Genomic DNA, 22,027 nt, shown 5'->3' on the forward strand with positions numbered 1-22,027 from the left:
TGGGCCGCCTGTGGCCCACAGGCCATGGGTTGAACAAGCTTGGCTTATACCTTATCCAGTGGTTTTTAAACATTCTTTTAGTCTTGAGAACTGCCTATTGAGCTAAAACCAGTATTCTAGCTTTCATAGACATTAATTAAACATTTAATTAATGCCAGATGCACTGGCTTGCTTAGAATCATTTTTGTTCTTATACTTTCATTTAATGTATTGTAAAAATTCTCAAGCATTTTCAAAAGTAGAGAATTGTACATTGAATCCCCACATACCCATCACCCAGATTCCAGTATCAAGATTTTGCTACATGTATTTCATCTGTCCTTTTTATGTTTCCTTTTCAATTTTTTTTCTTACCTGAAGTGTTTAATGGCAAATCCTGGCTAGGCGTGGTGGCCCGCACCTGTAATCCCAGCACTTCAGGAGGCTGAGGCAGGCAGATTGCGTGAGCCCAGGAGTTTGAGACCAGCCTGGGTAAAATGGCAAAACCCTGTCTCTACAAAAAATACAAAAATTAGCCAGGTGTGGTGGCGCTCACTTGTAGTCTCAGCTACTCAGGAGGCAGAGGTGAGAAGATCCCGTGAGCCCAGAAGGCGGAGGTTGCAGTGAGCTGCGATCATGCTACTGCACTCCAGCTTGGGTGACCGAGCGAGACTCTGACTCAAAAAAAAAAAAAAAAAAAAGGCAAATCCCAAACTTATCATTTCACATCTCTACTAAGTCATCTTTAAAGAAATAAGGATGTTTTCTAACATAGCCGCATCACTGGCCCATGCAACCGATGCCTGCCTAATACCCAGCTGTGATGTATGCTTTGATGGGCTGCACAGACCCCAAGCTTCAGCAAAGGACTTGGGACCCCACCAGCTTTGAGTGCTGTTGACAGACCACCCTCAGTATCAGCCCCATCAGGGGTTACTGCAGCCTTTGCCAGGGTGGCCTACACCCAATGACTGACCCATGCCAAGTGGAGAGGCCTGGCCATCTTGGCTGAGCACAGGATAATTGTGCAGGGCTGTTCCAGCTCCAGGACTCCTCGTGGGGTCCACTAAGGCTGTCGCTGGGCTCACATCACAACTCGACTTCTCCTTCTGCCCACTCCTATCTCCTTCCCTTCCCCAAGCATCGGTTCCCAGGGCACTGCTTAATAAGCATCCTGCAGACTAAGTCCATTTTAGAGTCTGTTTTCTGGGACACCCAACTTGTGATGCCAGCCCTTAATCAACCTTCCTTCATTCTCATGAATGTTTTTAGTGGCTGGCTTGCCTGAATCTGATCCAAACAATTTCACACATTGAATTTAGTTTTCTTTTTGTTGGTTTTTAGAAAAAAGATGTACTTTTTATTCTTGGATTTTTCATTGATTTCACAGAGTATAAATTAAGACAAATTATTCTCAATTTCAGAACTTCTATTTCTTAAGTTAACAGGCATTCTGTTGGTTTAAAAAGATATATGTGGGCCGGGCGCGGTGGCTCACACCTGTAATTCTAGCACTTTGGGAGGCCAAGGCGGGTGGATCACCTGAAGTCAGGAGTTCAAGACCAGCCTGGCCAACATGGTGAAACCCCATCTCTGCTAAAAATACAAATATTAGCTAGGTGTGGTGATGCGAGCCTGTAATCCCAGCTACTCAGGAGGCTGAGGCAGGAGAATCGCTTGCACCGGGGAGGCAGAGGCTGCAGTGAGCTGAGATCACGCCATTGCACTCCAGCCTGGGTGACAAGAGCAAGACTCTGTCTCAAACTAAACAAAACAAAACAAAACTAAACTAAACTAAACTAAACTAAATTTCTCTCTCTCTCTGTCTTTCATGACGAGGTCTCACTCTATCGCCCAGGCTGGAGTGCAGTGGTATGATCATAGCTCACTGGAGCCCCAACCGCCTGGGCTCAAACAATCCTCCCATCTTAGCTTACCAAGCAGTGGCGACCACAGGCATGTACCACCATGCCCTGCTAATTTTTTTTTTTTTTTTTTTGAGACAGAGTCTTGCTCTGTCGCCCAGGCTGGAGTGCAGTGGCCGAATCTCAGCTCACTGCAAGCTTCGCCTCCCGGGTTTACGCCGCCCTGCTAATTTTTAAAAACCTATTTTTGTCGACATGGGGTCTCATTCTGTTGCCCAGGCTGGCCTCAAACTCCTGACCCCAAGCAATCCTCTTGCCTCAGCCTCCCAAAGTGTTGGGATTATAGGCATGAGCCACTGCACCTGGTCAGGACTTATTTCTTTTAAACCAAATCTAAGTATGTTCTGGCAAGTCTGCAATACCTAGCAGAATGCCACTGGCCTGATCAGCATTCGCACCATAGTAACTGATGTTGAAAACAGCACAAATAAACCAGAATTTGAAAAGGACAATAACATGCTAAAAATTTGCAAGTCAGTTTCTGTTATGCTTGTCCAAATCCTCATTTTTTAAATTCTCTGTTGTTCTCCCCCATCAGCTTTATGGAGATATAGTTAGCAAATAAAACTTACACATATTTAAGGTACACACTGCGATGTTTTGATATACATTGTGAAATGATTGCCATAATTAAGCTAATTAATAGATCCATCACCTCACATAGCTATGGTTAAGTTTCTGAAGTCTCTTTTAATCTATGAAGTGCTCCTTCCTTTTTTCCATTGCCACCAACTTGCAGAAATTGAGTCAGTTTCCCCACATCCTGTATTTATCTGTTTGTTTCTTTGTGGCCGCATGTAACACATTCCTGTCTCATTCTAATAAATGGACATTAGCTCTAGAACTTTTCTTCCTTCCACACTGAATGTTATGCAGAAACTAATATATTAAAACAGTTGCTTTGAGGAGAGGGAGGCACATGGTTTTCCCAAACTGTAAACCACTGATCTACTGTAATCTCTCTTTTTAGACACACAAGGAAATTGAAGGCCAGTGAGAGATGGGGCTGGGCCAAGTTCCTAGTACAGTTCCCTGGCTTCCCTCCAGGAGATGCCCAAGGTCACAGAGAACACAGTGTACAGGGCATCCACATCCTGGTGGCCTCCAGAGCAGATCAATCTGGGCCCCTGACGCATGAGCCCTGCTCCTATTTGCAGGTCATGATGTCAATAGAGAGCTGGGTCTGGAACTTGCATCTTTAAACTCCCAAACTAGATGTTCTGCTCTGCTGCAATGCACACTCTGAGAGCAGTGGTCTTTAAGCAGAGGCCTGTCCTAAGAATGTCACATGTGGTGGTTACATGGCAGAGTAGCAAGGAGAAATAAGTGTCACTCAGGAACACGAAGGCATTGATGTTGCTGGTCCTGACTCTGCTGCCACGTTTCTGAGTCCCTTCGGCAGGTTCCTTCTGCTCCACTTCCAGCCTTCCCAATCTGTCAAAAAAAGGTCAAGATCCTTGCGGTGCCTCTCTCAGAGGACTATGGTTAGCACCAAATGAGACTGAGCGCAATAAGGATCACAGTTGACGTTGATTAAGTACTTACCATGTCCTAGGTACTGTGCACGATCTAATTTCATCCTAATAACAATACTCCAAGGGAGAAACTGTTACTAGCTCCATTTATCACATGGTGAGGAGCAGACAGAGAGATTAGAAAACCTACCCAAGGACACCCAGCTGGTAAATGGTGGAGCCAAGATTCAAAGCTAAGCAGCTTAGGCCAGGCGTGGTGGCTCACGCCTGTAATACCAGCACTTTGGGAGGCCGAGGTGGATGGATCACCTAAGGTCAGGAGTTCAAGACCAGTCTGGCCAACATGGTGAAACCATCTCTACTCAAAATACAAAAATTAGCTGAGTGTGGTGGCAGGTGCCTAATCCCAGCTACTTGGGAGGCTGAGGCAGGAGAATCACTTGAATCCAGGAGGCAGAGGTTCCAGTGAGCCGAGATTTCACCATTGCACTCCAGCTGGGCAACAAGAGCAAGACTCCATCTCAAACAAACAAACAAACAAACAAACAAAAAGTGCCATGCAGATTGACACCAGAACCCCAGCTTATAAGCATTTTCCTTGCACCATACTACTTCTGCAAATCAGGTTTTCTTGTTGTTGTTGTTTTTAAAGAACGTTAAGAAAATAAAGGACCTTTGAGTTCAGCTAAGCAAATTGTTTCATATTTGGGAAAGCCAGGGACCAAAGAGGTGGTTTACCCAATTCACACAATACAGAAGTGGCAGAGATGGGTCCCAAAGGCAGGTCTTGAGGCTCTGCATCTGCCATCCTATTCCTTGTACTATGGGTAGGATCCACTCAGGAATTCCTGATTGATGGGGCCACTGCCCTGCAGTGCATGGAACAGCAGGCCTGTTCTCCTGAAGCTTACCATCTACAACAGATGGGCAACAGGTACTGAGCCCTCAATCACACACATACTCTCATCACACCAGAGAGCTCTGCCCCTAAGTAGAAACATTCCTATTAATTTTAATGGGAAAAAAATCATGATGTGTTCCCTTGCAATCAAAGAAATCCAAACAATTTCCATGGCATGGGAAAATAAATCACCTGAACAAGGAGAATATATGTATGAGTTTGTATGAGTTTATGTAATAAATAGCAACCGGAAAATAGTTTGCACATAACATAAAATGTAATCATGCATTGCACCTGTTCTTGTTTATTTTATTTATTTATTTTGAAACGGAGTCTTGCTCTGTTGCCCAGGCTGGAATGCAGTGGCACAACCTTGGCTTACTGCACCCTCTGCCTCCCAGGTTCAAGCAATTCTCCTGCCTCAGCCTCCTAAGCAGCTGGGATTACAGGCGCCCGCCACCACGCCCCGCTAATTTTTGTATTTTTAGTAGATACGGGGTTTCACCATGTTGGCCAGGCTGGTCTTGAACTCCTGACCTCAGGTGATCCACCCGCCTCGGCCTCCCAAAGTGCTGGGATTACAGATGTGAGCCACCGCGCCCAGACTGTTCTTATTTATGTATAATTCTCTTGCCAATGTTTCAACCCTTTGGGGCTCATGGGTATCTTGCATTTAAAAATAAGTTAAAGCACAAAAAACAGCTTTAGGGAAAAATACAGGCTAACCCCTTTGAGACGTGAGGAAATAACACACAGGCACGCGACCGAGAGTCTTGGAAGATGCCACTTCCTCATCCTACTTGCTGGAAGTACACAAAGGAAAATGTTCTGAGTTCACTCAATTACCGCACACAATGCAGGCCTGCTCTCTATGAGATCCTCTGACCAGAAACCATTTTGTAATTACAAACTGATGAGTGTTTTGCCTGGAACCATAATGCCAAAATATCTCCTACAGTGCACTTATTCAATGTGCTTATGTGAAAAAGTTGATATACCAAAACAAGGAAGTCTTTGTTCAGAAAGTGGTATAGCTTTATAAAAGTCAGGGCAAAAAGTCATTCATGGAACAGCTGTTATGTGAGATGAGTCTGAATGGTTATTTTATTTATTTATTATATTTTATTTACTTTACTTTTTCAGAGATGGGGGTCTCACTATGTTGCCTGGGCTGGCCTTGAACTCCTGGGCTCAAGTGATCCCCTACCTCAGCCCCTGTGCCCAGCACGAATGGATATTATGAACCGTGAAAAATGCCGTGAAGGAAAAGTGTGGTGAAGTGGGGGACAGACATCATCCGGGGTCTTATCTGAGAAGGTGACGCTGAAAACTGAAATCTCTTCCCCATTTAGTGGTCAGAGTGTCCCTCAATGAGCTCCCAGGACCAATAAGGAAAGACACACATGGGCAAAGCTGTGGGTGGTATTTTGTTTTTAATCTCCATAGTGTATTTGTTAAGTTTATTTATAAGCAGATCACTTCACTATTTACAGTACATGAGCATAGAGATTCTACAGTTTCTGTGATGTAAACAATAACCCCACAGTGGGAGTTTGAGAAAAGAAGCCAGTTCTGAAGTATTTACAGACATTAAAATAGAACTTTATACTCACAGAATAATACATAGAGCAATTTGGTTAAATTATCTAGGAAACTATAGAATCTGACAATGTACAAATACAGGAAAACATTTTCTCATTTAGAAGGTAAGACAGAGAAATCACACCAGAAAGAAAGTAGGGACGATGACAACCACAGTAATTAAAAGCCAAGAAGGTTTCCTCCTTGCCTCTCACAGACAAAGGATTTCTATAAATAAGGACACAACCCAACAAAATGGAAAAAATATATAAAAATCCTCTACCAATTAAAAAAAATAGCAAAACTAAAAACTTGATTCTCAATCATTAGCAGTGTCCTTTAAAAAATTAAAATTTAGCTTTCTATTATAAATAACAAAGCAGATGTGTCCCTCTGTGTAGGTGAAATTCTTGCACCTTTCTCAATAAATGCATCAATGTAATTCCACACACACACACACACACACACACACACAAACACACACAGGCACAGACGTGTGTATGTGTGCAGATACACACACATACCCACCACAAACACAGCCTCACACTCACGCACTCAGGCTGTAGTTACCTTGTTAAGCTTCCTAATAAATAATGCCCCCTACAGTAGTACCCCTGGGGATGACAAAACCTCACAGGTTTAGCCATTCCTTGGTTTGACCCTGTCGCAGAGTCAGGGAAAGCCCTGGCTCCTATTGCTTAGAATTCTCTAGGCTGCGTGGTCACACCAAGAGAAAAGAATTTGAGTCCAAGATTTGGAAATGCTGGAAAGGACCATAGGGACCACCTTACCCAGTTGATTAAGGCTGGCTAAAGACACCTTCTTTAGAAACCTGGGGTTGGGGAGAGGGCTCATGTTGGTTTCAACATTAGCAGCTGCCTCTGGAAGAGGCAGATGCTCCAAGCCAATGCTAACAACATGGCACAAGGAGGTGAGGGGGTGGGTGTGAATTCCAGAGCAGACTGCACTAAGCTGGACTTCTGGATGGTCATCTTCCCCAGAAACCATTTGGAAATCCAAGCAGTCTACTCCCCTGCTGCATATACCACCTTGTCCAAGCTCCCCTCGAGATTTCCAACCTGTTTCTGTCAGAATCAGAACATCCCTCAAGAAACAAAGTTGGGAATAGTTTATGACTTTTTATTCCTAACACAAAAACATTTGACAAGATTTTAAAAATACAAAATACAAAAACAAAAAATTGAACAAAAAAACCTATTTGGCTATTTGGTGGACCATATCAAAGGTCATGGCCAGGCCCCCCAAAGAATCCTTACACCCAACTTCTTATCTTGCCTTGAGGGCATAATTCAGACCACCCAGCAAAGGTTTACTTAACAAGGTCGGCAGCTGGGCTGCCAGTATTGCAGTTACAGTAAACCCCTCCCGGGCACCTGGACCTCTCCTGGTCCACTCCTGTCTCTTCTGCCCACAGGACAGCTAGTGCATTTCTCAGTTCTGCGTGAGAGTCTGCTAAGTGGCTGCTTCTGCTTCTGGAGTCTTCTGACCCTAGTGTTGCACTGATCTCTGAACACAAAGGTGGTTCGTTCATGCCATTATATTTCATTCCCAAAGTTCACGATGGACAGCAGGGTGGCTGAAAGGATTTGCCTTCTATCTGGGTAGCTGGTGGAGACAACCTTTGGCCACTAGATGGCGACCACATGTAGATAAGGCAAAGTGCTGAGGTGGAAACTGACCAATCCCCTTCACAAGGAACCAATGAGCAAGGGTGGTCAAGTGAAAAAGGAAGCTTTTATAAGCCGCCTTGGAGACTCCTTTGACCAAAAATACAGCACAGGGGGGTTCCAGCTATATAAACCCCTCTTTGAGGAGTTGTTGCACAGCCCAGGGACCGACCACCTATAAAACCTATTTTCCAAGCCCCAAATTCGGGCAGTTGGATTTTTGTCCTCCTTTCGGATGTGCAAAGCATACTGATGAAATGGAGTATCTGAAAAGCTGTCCCCACGAATCACGAAGCCTCAGTCACTGCTGCTATACCATTACAGAAACAAAAAACAAAAGCTGTCCTAAACATATGCAGCGTGATCAATGCCTCCTGTTGCCCCATATGTTTTACAATCATTTGAAAGAAATGTGTGAAAAGTGCCTAAGCTGTTTTTCTTTAAAAAAAAAAACAAAAAAAAAAAAACAAAAAAAACAAGTGTATTGCTAGTATTGTCTGCGAACAAGACAGAAACAGCCGAGTGGTCACAACATTCGGATTAACAGCTGTCCAGTGGGAACAAAGACAAGGTTAATATGAGATTTGACATCATTACCTAGTCAAGTTGGGGGTTTAATTCCTTACTGTCCCCACTAGAAATTATGGCTTAGATCTGTCCCGGGGAGCTGGTCTCCTTGGATAAGGCAACTCAGCCAGGACACAGTGGGACTGAACCTACCGCTGGTTGGTTCTTGTAGAGAACCTCACCCTGAACAGGAGCTGGGTCAAGTCAGAGAATGGAATCAGTTTCAAGGAGGAGTGATGGATTCCCATTGCTCCTGGCTGGGGATCTGAGCCTCTCAGAGGTGAAAGGGACTTTAATGCTCATATTCAACATTCTCGTTTGGTAGATGAGGACACAGGGGCCCAAGGTCACACAGCAAGTAAGAAACACTGGCGTTTCTGATTCTGAGATGGCTTATAGTTAAGTAACTTACTCTACAAACCCATTTCACTCAGCTGCGCTGTTTTCATCTTTCTGTAAAGGTAGGTACCAAGATCTAAATCCATGGTTCCCTGTTTCGAGGGCTTCCAACAAAAGGCCAGCAAAGGGTTGGCCCCAGCACTGGCTCTCCTGCTGCTGACAGCTCCTGCTGCTGACAGCACTGGCTCTCCTGCTGCTCTCTCCTACCTGACAGCAGCCCCATTCCTGAATTCCCTGTCCCAGTCTCTAGAAGAGCACCTCATACAGCCAAAGGAGACTCATATTTTCCAGGTAGAAACACGGAGCCAGGCCGAAGTGTTGGGGTTTTCTCAAAGTGCTTTTATTTGGTTAATGCAAAGTCAGCATTTGCCTACTTCCTGGGCATCCTGTAGCCGGCTCCCAGGGCTTCACCCATCCCATGGTGGTTCTGGGCCAAGGACACATCCATACATGTGGGTTTCCAATTCTGAAGCTCTTCCTTCATTTACCCTGTACCTCCAAACTTGACAAGCAGACCTGGAGCCCATCTGTATGTAAAAACACCTCAGGGACTGGGGGACTAGCTTTGACATATTGCACATGCACTAGTTTTCTTCTGCCCCACCGGTAAGGGATGACAGGGTCCCTCTTCTTTGGCCAGTGAAGCCATTACATTCACTTTCTTTACTATTGTACATCCAATTTCTTTCCTTAATCATATCTGATGCTGGGATATGGGTAACCCCAAACTGAAGGCAGCTGCTAAATCTCAAATGCTAAAAAAATACTGCAGTTTTGACATCAGTGAGTCAGATCAATACATCCTGTGGGGCTGGTGCTTCACAGTTGGGATGAGCCATCTCTCAAGCTGCAGGCTCAACTGGGATTAACTGAACTCTATACCTAGGATGGGCCATGGACTGAGCTGTCCATGCAGAAGGCCCAGGCTGTCCATGCCTTCCCTGCCCTTCTACTCACCACCGCACAGCAGCCCCAGTGGGCCTACTGCACATGTCTAGGAGAAATCACTCTCAAAAACCAACAGGAACAGGCTTTAGGCAACAAAAGACGTCTCACGGCATCTCTTCCCATGTCAGAACTTGAGTACTGGGTCTTTGCAGCTCAGAGCATTCCTCCCTTCCTTCTCCTGCCCGCAAAGCCCTGCCTCTCTCCTGAGTATATATGACACTCCATGCTGCAAGATTTCAAGGCAGATGCAGATACCTTATGGGTGCTTTTTGAGTCAAAGCAGCTTTTTGGTTGAGGGGGCAAGTTGTGACGGAGCAGGGGGTGAGGGCCTTAGCTGCACTCCATCCACTCATATTCTTTACCTCTTTGATGCATTTTCCTTCGGTAACCAGAGCCCCCGAGAACGGGGATTCTGATTCAGCCTTGTACAGACTGAGGAAGGAGATGGAAGAATTCCACTTAGTGGTTGGATCAGACATTTTTGGAAAACACCAGCACGGCACAGAAACAGACAGTACGATCTGCCCTGTGCGGGCGGCTATCGACACAGTCTACAGCAAGCTTTATGGCGATTACATGTAAACATCATCAAGAGCAAACACTAGGACAGAGCTACAACGAGATGGTTGCCAATGGCAGCTGCTCCCTCTGGGTTACTCCTCAGTTTGGTGGGAAAGAGACCAAGGTTCACTCGTTTTTCTGAATAGACCTTGGAGTTGCCCTAAATAATACACAGCACCGAATGAGTCCTTCGGGATAGAGGTTGTCTGCAGGGTTGGTAAATTTTAGAATTTGTAGCGTTTTATGTACAGGATGGCAAGTAGAGACTACTTGATGCCCTTGGCAGTTGGCGTTCCCTAGCCCTGACTTTAGGCATGTCATGTCCCAATGCCACGCTCAGGTCTCTGCTCAAGCGCCAACGTCTAAGCTAACTTCAAGTGTCCTAGATTAATCTGACATGAAAGGACAGCTTCAGCTGACCCCAAAGCAGGGAGGGACACACTCGTCCTTTGCTAAAACTCTCCATTTCTTTACTCTAAAGTATCACCAGCCCAAGGCCCACCCTTTGACCAAATGCAATCAAGGAAGAAGCAAATAGGAGGGGCTTAGAGATCATCCACAGCCCAACTCCTTTCAGCACACTGGGGTGCCAGGGAGTAGAAGGGACTTATCAAAGTTACAAAGGAAATTCTCGGTAGAATCTGCACTTACCCAACTCTCCAGATTTGGAATCTAGTGTTCTTTCCTATCTCAGTTCTCTCCTTGATGCAAATCAGGACTTACTTAGTGGAGGCAGCAGAAAGATCTAAATTCTATCCCATTCCATAATCATTTATTGTGTGCCTACTATGTGCTAGGCAGTGAATAGCTAAAAAGGAAATCAGAATGATCAGGTCTGTGCTGTGGGAAGTCCCTTTTTTGGTCCATCTTCCTAAGCCCTGCCTTCCCCAAATATGTTCCTGTCTGTTATTCGTCTACTGCCCCCTGCACCTTCCGCAAGGGGATGTGTGTGTCAAAATAGTATTGGGAGTTTTGTGCCGCGGAATAGCATTAGGGGAGTTTTCTCTCATGGAACGGAACATCACAGACAGGGTAGGCCAGCATGAAACCCAGCCAGCATATGGTTCTGTGTGATCGTTGAAAACCTTCCAAAGATTAGCCCAAGATGTCAAATAGACTGAACCCTAATCAATTAGTAATGACTTACCAGAGCACTGATTTCAGGATTCTTACAGCGCATCCAGGCTCAAGGAACCTGAGTGGTGCAATTGATTAGTTATGTCTGTATCAGTCAAGGAGGTGGGAGTAGAGGCACATGAGCTATGTATTTGCCATCTTGGGCTAGACACTGCCTCAGCAGAAGCTAACAATGTTGAAACGTGTCTAATCAGTTCATTTCACAGGAAAGGAAATTGGAGTCCAGAGGGGTCAACTGCTGCGACACGCAACAGTTCAAATTCCCTATCCCTACTAAAGCCTGTCTCTTCCAGCCTTATCCATGGGCTGGGAGTATGCTCACCACCCAGTGGAAGATCATGGGCTCATTTTACCTACTGAGGTATTTGATAATCTTTAAAAAAGTAAATTCTCAACAGACTAGGCTTTGCATAAGCAACAAATTACATTAGCCTGTTTAGTTTAATGAGCCACTTTCAAACTTTTAAAGCAGCAGGACTTTAAAAAAAAATTATAAAGATTTCCCAAGGAACCCTGATGTATGAAAGAAATCAGAAACAATATACTCACACCCTGCCTGGACATGCTCCCTGCATGAATGGCCCCCAAGGTACCCACAGAACATTAAGCTGGAAATGGCTTTGACATCACTTAAGAACACAAAGTTTAAAGCAAAGCCCAATTGGAGTGTTTTCTCAGTTGGAGGGAAGCTAGGAGATTGTCCTATCTATTTCCAACCTTCACTCCCTCCTCCTGGCTCCCCTGCCCCAGCCACCAAAACAACTTTACAGACAAGGACAAGGTAAAGACGAAGGGCTACCTGAGGGAGTAGGATGGGCTGGTGGCTGGCCCAAAAAAGATGACTGCTCCCAGACCACCTGTCTGTACCGCTGCCAGGGGTGTCACCAAAGTTCTGACACTGTGTCCACAGACGCAGGCAAACCGCAGGACCACTCAGGATCAAAGCTGATGGTGCACCCAAGACACATGCCGGGGCTTGAATTCACCTGATGCTGGTGAATCAACAGTTAACGTAACCCCTAAAATGAGCCCTTAGGCTTCCAGCCTGGTGCCCAATTTAGCCAAACTCACCTCTACCAGTCCCTGAAACTGTGTCTTTACCCCAGCTACTACGGACGCATGGGACCAAGAATCAGAAAGTCTGGTCTGGGTCACCGCTCTGCCTCCTCACTGGCAACCAGAACTCCCACAGTCATTTCGCCTGTTGGGGAGCTGCCAGTCTCCCCTGGAAAACAGGAATGATGCAGCTCACCCTGCCTTCCTTACAAGATACTCAAGGGTCTGAGTACAAATGGATGGACACACACTTGAAGCGTGAGCTGGGCACAAGATGGGGGCTCTTATAATTTGAGCCAAACTTGCTCAGTAAGAGACAAGGCAGGGCTTGGCAGATACGGCCTGGAAACGGCAGGCCGCACTTTCCTGCAGACCAGCCTAGCGGCCACCCAGCACCTCCAGGGCAATCTGGCAAGGGGAGCAGAGCAGCTCAGTGGCAAACACCTCATGACAGTGCATAGTTAAAAAATCAAGGAAGCAATACAATAATCCCAGGCACAGTACATCTGAGCCATAAATACATTATTTTAAGGATATACTTTTTTTTTTCAATTAAAAATGAAGTTTATAATCCTGATTCTATTCACAAGTAACAATTTCATCATCACACACTACAGACAAGAAATGTTATGGTGAACACAGCTGCAAGTCTACGAGAGGAAGTCAGTCGGGAAGGAAGGGGCGATGGGTGACTGACCCGCATTTCGAGGTGCACCCAGGACAACCCGTTGGAAGCGAGGACACTAATGTGGCAGTGGAACGTCAACACCATGGAAACTCACGGACAGAAGCAGCTTTGTTCAATGTAAACATTGATTTTTTTTTTTTTTTTAAAAGGACAGCAGTTTCAAGTCTCTCTCACGGGTGTTCTCTCACGCTCGCTCGCTCTCTCCTCATATACTTGATTTCTTTGAAAACGTAAACATATTGGAAGGGCCTTGTCTGAGGTATTGAGGTATTCCTCGAGGGTTAAGGCTGTTATCAATGCAGGCTCTGCTGGGCCTCTTTCAGTAAGCTGTCAAAATCCATGGCTTCGTACTTGCTTTTCCCTGACGGAGGAAGGGCCTCTTCTGAATTGGAATCTGGGCATGGGGGTGAGGAGGCAGGGAAGAGGGGAAGGCAGTGAGCAACTTACAAAGACTGGATGGTTGAAAAATCTGCCACTTTGAGTGGGCACCGTGGAGTGGCTGCAGCCCAAGGCCTTGGCTGTCCTATCTAGAGACCTGGAGGTCCAAACTAGAGCACTCCGGAGCCTTTCTAGCTCCAACACCCTACAACTCTACTTCCCCCAACAGCTTCTCGTCCACTAGTAACCTGCTACAGTGCCACATAAGGGAGAGCTGACAACACTATAATACTTTTTTTTTTCTTTTGGAGACGCGGTCTTGCTCTGTTGCTGAGGCTGGAGTGCAGGGGTGTGATCTCAGCTCACTGCAACCTCTGCCTCTCAGGTTCAAGCAATTCTCCTGCCTCGGCCTCCCAAGTCACTGGGACTACAGACGGCGCGTCACCACACCCAGCTACTTTTTGTATTTTTAGTAGAGACGGGGTTTCACCATGTTGGCCATGATGGTCTCCATCTCTTGACCTCATGATCTGCCTGCCTCAGCCTCCCAAAGTGCTGGGATTACAGGCGTGAGCCACCACGCCCGGCCAACACTAGAATTTTTTAATAGATTGGGAAAGTAATTCCCATAAATGGATATGTAGCCAATTGCAGTGCCGCCTGGCCCGGCACCCAGCCAGGCCACTGACACTCAGTCCTGTACCATCAAGGCTGCATTGGGTTCTCTCCAATAAGTGTTTTTTTTTTTTTTTTTTTCTTTCCTTTTGAGATAGGGTCTTGCTCTGTCACCCAGGCTGGAATGCAGTAGTGCCATCATGGCTCACTACAGCCTCGACCTCTTGGGTTCAGGTGATCCTCCCACCTCTGCCTCCTGAGTAGCTGGGACTATAGGCACAAGCCACCATGCCTGGCTAATTTTTGTATTTTTTGTAGAGACGGGATTTCACTATATTGCCCAAGCTGGTCTTGAACTCCTGGGCTCAAGTGATCCTTTTGCCTCAGCCTCCCAAGGTGCTGGGATTACAGGCATGAGCCACTGAGCCTGGCCAAGTAATTCTTTCATACATTGTACTTCCTTGTCCTTCTTCATCATCTTGTCCCCAGGTGGCTGCTGCCTTGTCTGGGGTCACCACGGAATGCCCCTGAAGGGGACAGGGTAGCAGCTGGCCCTGTGAAGTCAAGGAGACCGCAGCCACGGTTCTGCCAGCTGGCTGTGCACACGACTGAATCTTCTTAGAGGCCATGGGAGGTTGGATTCTCTTTGGTAGCAGTCACAGGACAAGACAAGGTGGACCAGAGGCCAGAAGAAAAACAAGATGGTAGCCTTCAGGCAAAGGGGCTGCAGTGTTACACCAAGCAGCACACTGGGGTGTGGGGATGGAAGCTATGTCCACAGGGGGCTTTAGCTCTGGCTTTTGTTCAAGAAAGGCACTTCCTCTCAAGCTTTGAGTCTTACTAGACTATGGCTGGGTCTCGGGGGCTTACCGTAGTCAGTGTATCTGGGCCAGCAGAAGTGCCGGAGCCCACCGTAGCTCAGGTGGAAGGAGGGCTCGTTGCGCTTCCTCAGGGCAGCGCCGTTCCTCAGAGAGAGGGCCGCGTGCTCAGAACACCGGTAGGTAATGAAGCCGTACTTCTTGCCTCTGTGGGGAGAGGAGAAGGAGAGTATGTTATTCGGCTGGCTGGGTGGACACTGTGAGACCAGTCATTACTAGATGAGGAACAGACTGCCACAGTGATTCAATACTCGCATCATGGCCCCCTAGATAGAGACGACGTGACCACCAGGCTGACTTCTGCAATGTGGTAATAATGAAAGTAGCTAATACACTGAATGTCTGCCAGATGTTGGCCACCACACCTTGCCTCGGACGCTCCTCAGATGAGCCTGTGAGGTGGGTACTGTTGTTATCTCCACCTTGCAGATGAGGAAACAGCTTCTGTGGAGTTCAGTAATGTACCCAAAAGCAAGTGGCAGAGCAGGGATTCAAACCCAGGCCTCTGACATTAAAGCTGATGCTCGTAACAGCCCTGTATGTTTCTCCTGTTATTCCCATCTCCCTATACTACTGCACCTCTTTCTGCCTCCTTCAAATCCAGCCTCAGTCACCAATTCCTTGGCTGCCCTCTTGGCTTTCACCTCCGCTTCTGCACACATCTTGCCCTTCATGGTAGACATCTATGATGCCTGCCTGTTCAGCTTCCACTCCCCTTCCTCAGACAACAGCATGTGTGGTCAACCAGGCTCAGGGTGCCAGGGCAAACCACATGACAATGGCCCTTCCTGGATACCATGGTTTGTTCAAGGATAAGCCTGTTTACTCAAGGCTGCACCCCAAAGAACCCATCTCAGGTCTTTGCTGGAGTCATGTAGTGACTCCTACCTCCCCAGGGGTCTCTAAGTTGCTGGGGGGTAGCTTAAAGCTACAGGCAGCCACTTTGCGACCAGGAGAAAAGTCTGCCTGAGAAGGACCAAAAGTCAGTTCTATTCCAACTTTTCACTTCCATGAACAACAGAGAGTCCCGACTGACATATCATCTGCTACGTAAACTCTTCAAGGCAGAGGCAAAGTGGCATTCACCAACTATTAGCACAGGCTTACAAATAGTGGGTGCCTAATAAACATTTACGTGAATCATGTTTCCTGACACCTCTCTGAACCAGCGCCAAGTTTGAACCCTTCTGCCTCTTTCTCTATTTATTTATTTTTTGAGACAGTCTCACTCTGTCGCCCAGGCTGGAATGCAGTGGTCGCAATCCCAGCTCACTGTAACCTCTGCCTCCCGGGTTCAAGCGATTCTCATGCCTCAGCCGCCCGAGTAGCTGAGATTACAGGCATGTGCCACCAAGCCCGGGTAATTGTTTTGTAGTTTTAGTAGAGACAGGGTTTCACCATGTTGGCCAGGTTGGTCTCAAACTCCTGTCCTCAAGTAATCTGTCTGCCTCGGCCTCCCAAAGTGTTGGGATTACAGGCATGAGCCACCATGCCCGGACCCTTTTTCCTCTTTAAATGTCTAATATTGGTAGTACGTCCAAGACTCTTTTTTAAAGATTCTGTGTGTTTTTAAAATCTTAACAGATTGATCTTTCTCTTTAGAGATTAATGTGCCTGCTTTATTTTTGCATGTTGTCTTCATTTGATAGCCTGAAAACTGCACAGAACTTAAAATGGTTCTATTTGTATAATGGTTCTTTTAAAAAAAATTTGGTAAAAACACTTAACAGGACATTTACCATCTTTGCCATTTTTAAGCATACAGTTTGGCAGTATTAAGGATACTCATACTGCTGTGTAACGAAGCTCCAGAAATTTTCCACCTTGCCAAACTGAAACTCTATGCCCATTAAACAACACCTCCCTTATTCTCCCTCTCTGCAGCCCCTGGCAACCACCACTCTTTCTGTTTCGATGAATTTGACTACTTTAGACATAGCATATAAGTGAAATCATACAGTATTTGTCTTTCTGTGCCTGGCTTATTCCACTCAGCACAATGCAGTCAGGTTCATCCATGTGGCGGCATGAGTCAGAATTTCCTTCCTTTTTAAGGCTTCATAATATTCACTGTATGTATAGAAACCATATTTTGTTTATCTATTCATCTGCTGGTGGACATTTGGATTGTTTACTCCTCTTGGCTATTGTAAATAATGTCGCTATGAGCTTGGGTGAACAAATATCTCTTGGAGATCCTGTTTTCAATTCTTTTGGATATATACCCGTAAGTGGAATTGCTGGATCAGATGGTGGTTCTAGGTTTAATTTTTTGACGAATTGCCATACTGTTTTCCACATCAGCTGCATCATTTAAAATTCCCACCAACACTATGCAAGAGTTCCATTTTGTCCACATCCTTGCCAGTATTTATTTTCTGGTTTTTTCATCGTAGCCATCCTAATGGGCAAGAAGTATATGATAACTCTTACACCAGAAACTATTTTCTTGCTGAAGCTTTCTATTATTATTATTGTATGAGAATGTAAAAACCCTAATAACTTAGTTTGCCTTAGTGTTTGCCAATATAATAGAAGATAATTTAGAAATATTTCAAAACTGAGTTTTGACATCTAAATTGTGCATTCATATAAAACCTGTTCTTTTTGCAGATCCCCTGACAGGTAAAACACTGCTTCTCCAGGTGAGTGACGAAAACCCAGGGTTGCCTAGTAGAACAGAAGGCCTGGGACCTTGTCTTATTTTTTGCTCTATCACCCAGGCTGGAGTGCAGTGGCGCGATCTCGGCCCACTGCAACCTCTGCCTTCTGGGTTCAAGGGATTCTCCTGCCTCCGTCTCCTGAGTAGCTGGGAATACAGGAGTGCACCACCAGATCCAGCTAATTTTTAAATTTTCAGTAGAGACGGGGTTTCACCATTTTGGCCAGGCTGGTCTCGAACTCTTGACCTCAAGTGATCTGCCCGCCTTGGCCTCCCCAAATGCTGGGATTGCAGGTGTGAGCCGCCATACCCAACCAAGGCCTGGGACTTGCTGCTGCAGAGGAAGGGAGGGGTGAGCAGCACAGGGTTGAGGTAGAGTGGGGTCCCAGTGCCAGTCTTCAAGCTGCCAGGGGCGGCTGCCCCGCACTATCTCCAGGCCAAACGCCCTGAAGCAGACACATGGGCTCCGGCTCTGGCTTTGCCACCAACTAGCTGCCCAGTTAACTTGTCTGAACTCCTGCAGAAAGGAGAGCAATTGAAAGACTAGGAGTGCTTATGTCCCTGGCATGCTGGCAAGTTAAGATAGAAGAATGAACGGAGACTGCCTGGCACTTAGTAAAGCATCAGCACGTGTTTGCTGCTGTTACTGACTGCATTACCATTTCTGGTCCTTCTCCTGGGCCTGGCTTTCTACATCTAGGCTATGGATTTCGTCAGATTCATTCCACAAGCCTTGGACATCTTCTTGTACCCAGCTCTGGATCAGGACCGGTGCCCCTCTCTGCTCCCTTCATCTGCCATGGCTTGGCTCAACTCACCTCTTACTTCGCGTCAGCACCTCACACTCCACAATCTCACCAAACACTTCAAAACGCCTCTTCAGCTCTCGGGAGCTCATGTCGCTGGAGAGATTTCGAATGTACACCACACGGCCTTCACCCTGCCCAAGAAGGAGGATACAGACTCGGTCATTGCCTGGCTTCCTGGGGCCCCTCTGGGGGTGTGCTCCCGTGGAGTTCTTGTCCTAGTCCATGATGCCTGGCTGAGTGAGCAATACCAGCTGGAGTCAGAGAGAGGTCAATGCCAATCTCTACCCCAGAGGACCTGCCCTTGTTGGGGGAGGGTGTTGGAAGGGAAGGGGCCTCCAAGGAAGCCACTGCTTACATGAAGGAAATGAGCAGAGACTGGGGCTGTGAAAGGGGAGGGATTTATCACCATTTATATGCCTGCATATTCAGTAGCTTTTGGACTTACCTTTCAAGTCTGAGCAGGGGAGGTGCTGGGGTAGGGCAAGCACAGGAGGCAGGTTGATTGTGAGTGTGAGAGTGGGCTGGAAGGAAGGGGAATGAGGTGGGGGCATCAGGGCTATTGGTTTTGCCTGGGCAAAGTGGCTGAAGCCACAGTATAGACACTGTCACCAAGGCATCACTCAGGAGAGTTCTGTGCTATGCCAGTGGGTGCCTAGAACAGCCTAGCAGAGGGAGCAGGTGGGAGAAAGTCCAGACTGGAACTCCCCTTCCCCTCCTCTCAGATCTGTGACTTGATCTGGCTGAAGCCACTGCTATTGGAAAAGTCACTGTGACCTGCTAGAGAAACTTCAGCCTTGTTCCTGGACACCTGTGTTCCCATAGGAAAAACACAGTTTCTTGTCCTGGACAGGCTTGCTCTGGAAACACGTTACAGCCAGTGATTCTCCAGCCATCCCACCCCCGTACTACACGTGCCAAGGAAGAAAACCCAGGCGGCGGGTCCACAAACAGGACTCCGTCGTCAACAGTCAGGGGAACTGTGCATCCCACAACATACGATGTGCAAGCTCAGCTCAACAGAGAAATCCCCTCCTCCCACTCTCCTTGCAGCTTCTTGAATTCATAAAGCTCTTTCCTGCCACTGCTCCAGACACTTGTCCCCCTGAGTCTTTGCTTGGTCGCTCCTTTTCATCAATCAGGGCCCAGCTCCCTGAAGGTGCCCCTCCCTGGCCACCCCGTAAACACATCCTCCTCAACAGTCCTGTTTATTCCAGATCGTTACTAATGGCACATTACTAATTTCACAGTGCTTATCCCAATCTGCAATTACATTGCTTATTCCTTTGTTACGAGTCTGTTATCTCTCCCTTCTGTTCAGTCAGGAGGGGGGCCTCATCTCTCTTGTTCATTGCTGTCCTCCAACGCCCAGAACTGTGATAGGCCTGTAACTGCTGAATGACCAGACACAGACTCCAAGAAGATTCTCCATGCACAGTCCATGGTTTTAAGGACCTGCCTGCAGACAGCTGTGCACCTCTAGGGTATGAACACCTCCTGTGTGCCCCTCCTCCCTGAAGTGCCACATCACATGGGAGACCCAGCGGGAGTCTGCCTTGTGTTTTCATCCTATTTTCCTCCTTCCTTTCTAGTGACATGGCCTAACTGGCCAGGTCCAGCTCCCCGCTCCAGGCCCCTGGTGTGTTTTCTCTGTGGGGAGCTTTGCAATAGGGTCACCAGGCAAACGCAGAAGGCCAGGGCCTGTGGACTAACTCTGGGAGGGGATTAGGGAAGTGGGTGGGGAGGAAGGGGCAGGCTCTCTTGGTCCCTTGGCACTGATCAAGTTGGGGGAACCCTTGGGAAGCACAGGCCCTTACGTACAAATGAGGAAAGTGAGGCTTGGGGAAGCTGGGGGACCTGCCCACAGTCACACAGAAGGTGGTGGCAGGGCTGGCTTGTGACCTAGCCAGCCTGGCTCTGCTCCCCACTACCACAGCTTGCCCACTTGGCTCTCTCAAGGCCCCTGACACTGAGCCCTAAATCACCACCAACAGCACACTCACGGTCAGTCTCTTGGCTGAACTTTGCATGGTGCCACCTTTGATGCCCTTTAGTGACCTGCATGCTCTTCAAATGAGAGAAATATCACTGCCTTCTGCTGCCATAGTCCCTTCTTCCCCAGGCAGAGGCCGAAGACTGAGGGGCTCACCAGCCAGCCTCAAAGGCTTTGGTTCATGAAGCCCCCACACACTTCCTGCTCCTTCCCATTCACTCCAGGCTCTGGGCCCCCAGATCACTTACAATGGCCTTTTCCCGCCGCTTCCTGGCGTGCCGGATGCTTGGCGTTCTGTCTGAACACGGCCCTCTGCTCTCACATCTGTCAGTGAACAAGCAAAGCAGAGGCACTCACTCTCAGGAGAGACCATGGGGGTGGGGGCGGATCTGCTCCAGGAGGCAAGGGATGCTTCCTTAGGACTCGTTCACAAGGGCACACGAGCTGCAACTGCCTCCTGCAGAAACCCAGCTTCCCCTTCCGTAACGACAGCCCAGGGCTGTGTGTGGGCCTGAACATCTGGACACATGCCTACTGCCAGCTTCCGGACTGGATCACTGGGAACCACTGTGTTGCTCATTATAACCCTACCCCCTTCTGAGCCTTGCCTCTCTATGCCATTAGGGGTAGAAAAGTCCTTTTGCTTTATTATCTTGTTTGGTCTGATTTTTTTTTTTTTTTAACCCGATGAGGTTTTATGTTTCTCCATTTTCCAGATGAAAAATCTGAGGCTCAGGTTTGAGATGGGATTACTTAAAGTCAGAAAGCAGAGAAGTCAGAAGCAGGTCCTTCTGAGTCCAGAACCACTGCTCCCTGTGGGTTCATGCCTCAGCTAAGCAGCAGCCCCTGCCAGCGCAGCTCCATGCTTCCAGGCTAGCTATCAGGCTCATTAGTCCCATAGCCCGAGCAGGCTCCCGGGTGCCACCCACCTGCAGCCTTCCTTGCCTGCCTGCACACTGCCCTCACTCCTCCAGCCTGAGTCACTGAGAAATACAGCACAGAGGACAAGAACACAGGCTTGTGAGTCAGACAGCTTGAGTTTGAATCTTAGCCCCACCGCCTCCCTGTTGGGTGACCTTGGGCCAGTTACAGAAGCCCTCTCAACTTCAGTTCTTCATCTATAAAATAAGGATAACCAATTGTGTCCATCCCTTGGCCATTTGTGAGGATTAAATTTAAAAATGCATGTCAATGCTTAGCCCAGGAACTGCTCCGTAAATATTTGCTCTATTTTTCTATGTAACTTCTTTGAGCCTCAGCTTCCTCATCTGTAAAATGGGATAAGCAGCAGATACCTCCAGGTGCACCTGTGAAGCTCAAATAGGATAATGGGAGGGGAAATGACTTGCAACTTTAAAGGGTTACCTAATTATAGTATTATCATCCCTTTTGCAACAGAATAGGTAGACTTTCCCCACCCGAGGAGTTGAGCATGCCTGGAAGGTATTGTGGAGTTCAAGATTTGTGTTGTTAACCCAGCTTAAAGTGCTTTCTGTTGCTGTGTGTTTGGTACAGGTCTAGAGAAGGCTGATCAGTATCTTACCAGGTTTACCAGGTACTGAGCTCAGCCAGGTAGCTGAGCAGGAGCCAGGTTACCCAATTTAAGTTTCTGCGGTGAGCAGACAAAGTCAGCCCTGAACCTGGCCCAAAAGTGAGAAAAGAAAAAGGAAAATCCATGGGGGTTTCTGAGAAGTTCTCGACTCTTCCCAGGCAATTCTATGAATGCAGGCCCAGTCCAAACACCTCTGAGCCGGGCAGGAGAGAAAGGAGGCCAGGGAAGCTCCAGCTTT

General features: G+C 47.2%; 1 protein-coding gene across 5 annotated transcripts in view; it reads right to left on the minus strand.

Annotated features, from left to right (window-relative positions):
- LOC105466880 (PPARG coactivator 1 beta) overlaps positions 1-22,027 on the minus strand; it is a 139,277-nt gene that overhangs the window by 8,504 nt on the left and 108,746 nt on the right. For 3 of the 5 annotated variants that reach the window (XM_011716028.3, XM_011716029.3, XM_011716025.3), the window contains 4 exons: positions 20,486-20,561; positions 18,257-18,378; positions 14,769-14,923; positions 7,983-13,299 (listed from right to left, as the gene is read on the minus strand). In XM_011716028.3, the coding sequence (XP_011714330.2) occupies positions 13,199-13,299; positions 14,769-14,923; positions 18,257-18,378; positions 20,486-20,561 (454 nt within the window). In that variant the 3' untranslated portion in view covers positions 7,983-13,198. Of the gene's footprint in view, positions 1-680; positions 3,339-7,982; positions 13,300-14,768; positions 14,924-18,256; positions 18,379-20,485; positions 20,562-22,027 lie in introns of those variants that run through there. The other 2 variants (XM_011716026.3, XM_011716027.3) reach the window with 2 other exon arrangements.

Source organism: Macaca nemestrina, chromosome 6 (genome assembly GCF_043159975.1).
Source record: "Macaca nemestrina isolate mMacNem1 chromosome 6, mMacNem.hap1, whole genome shotgun sequence".
NCBI lineage: Eukaryota > Metazoa > Chordata > Mammalia > Primates > Cercopithecidae > Macaca > Macaca nemestrina.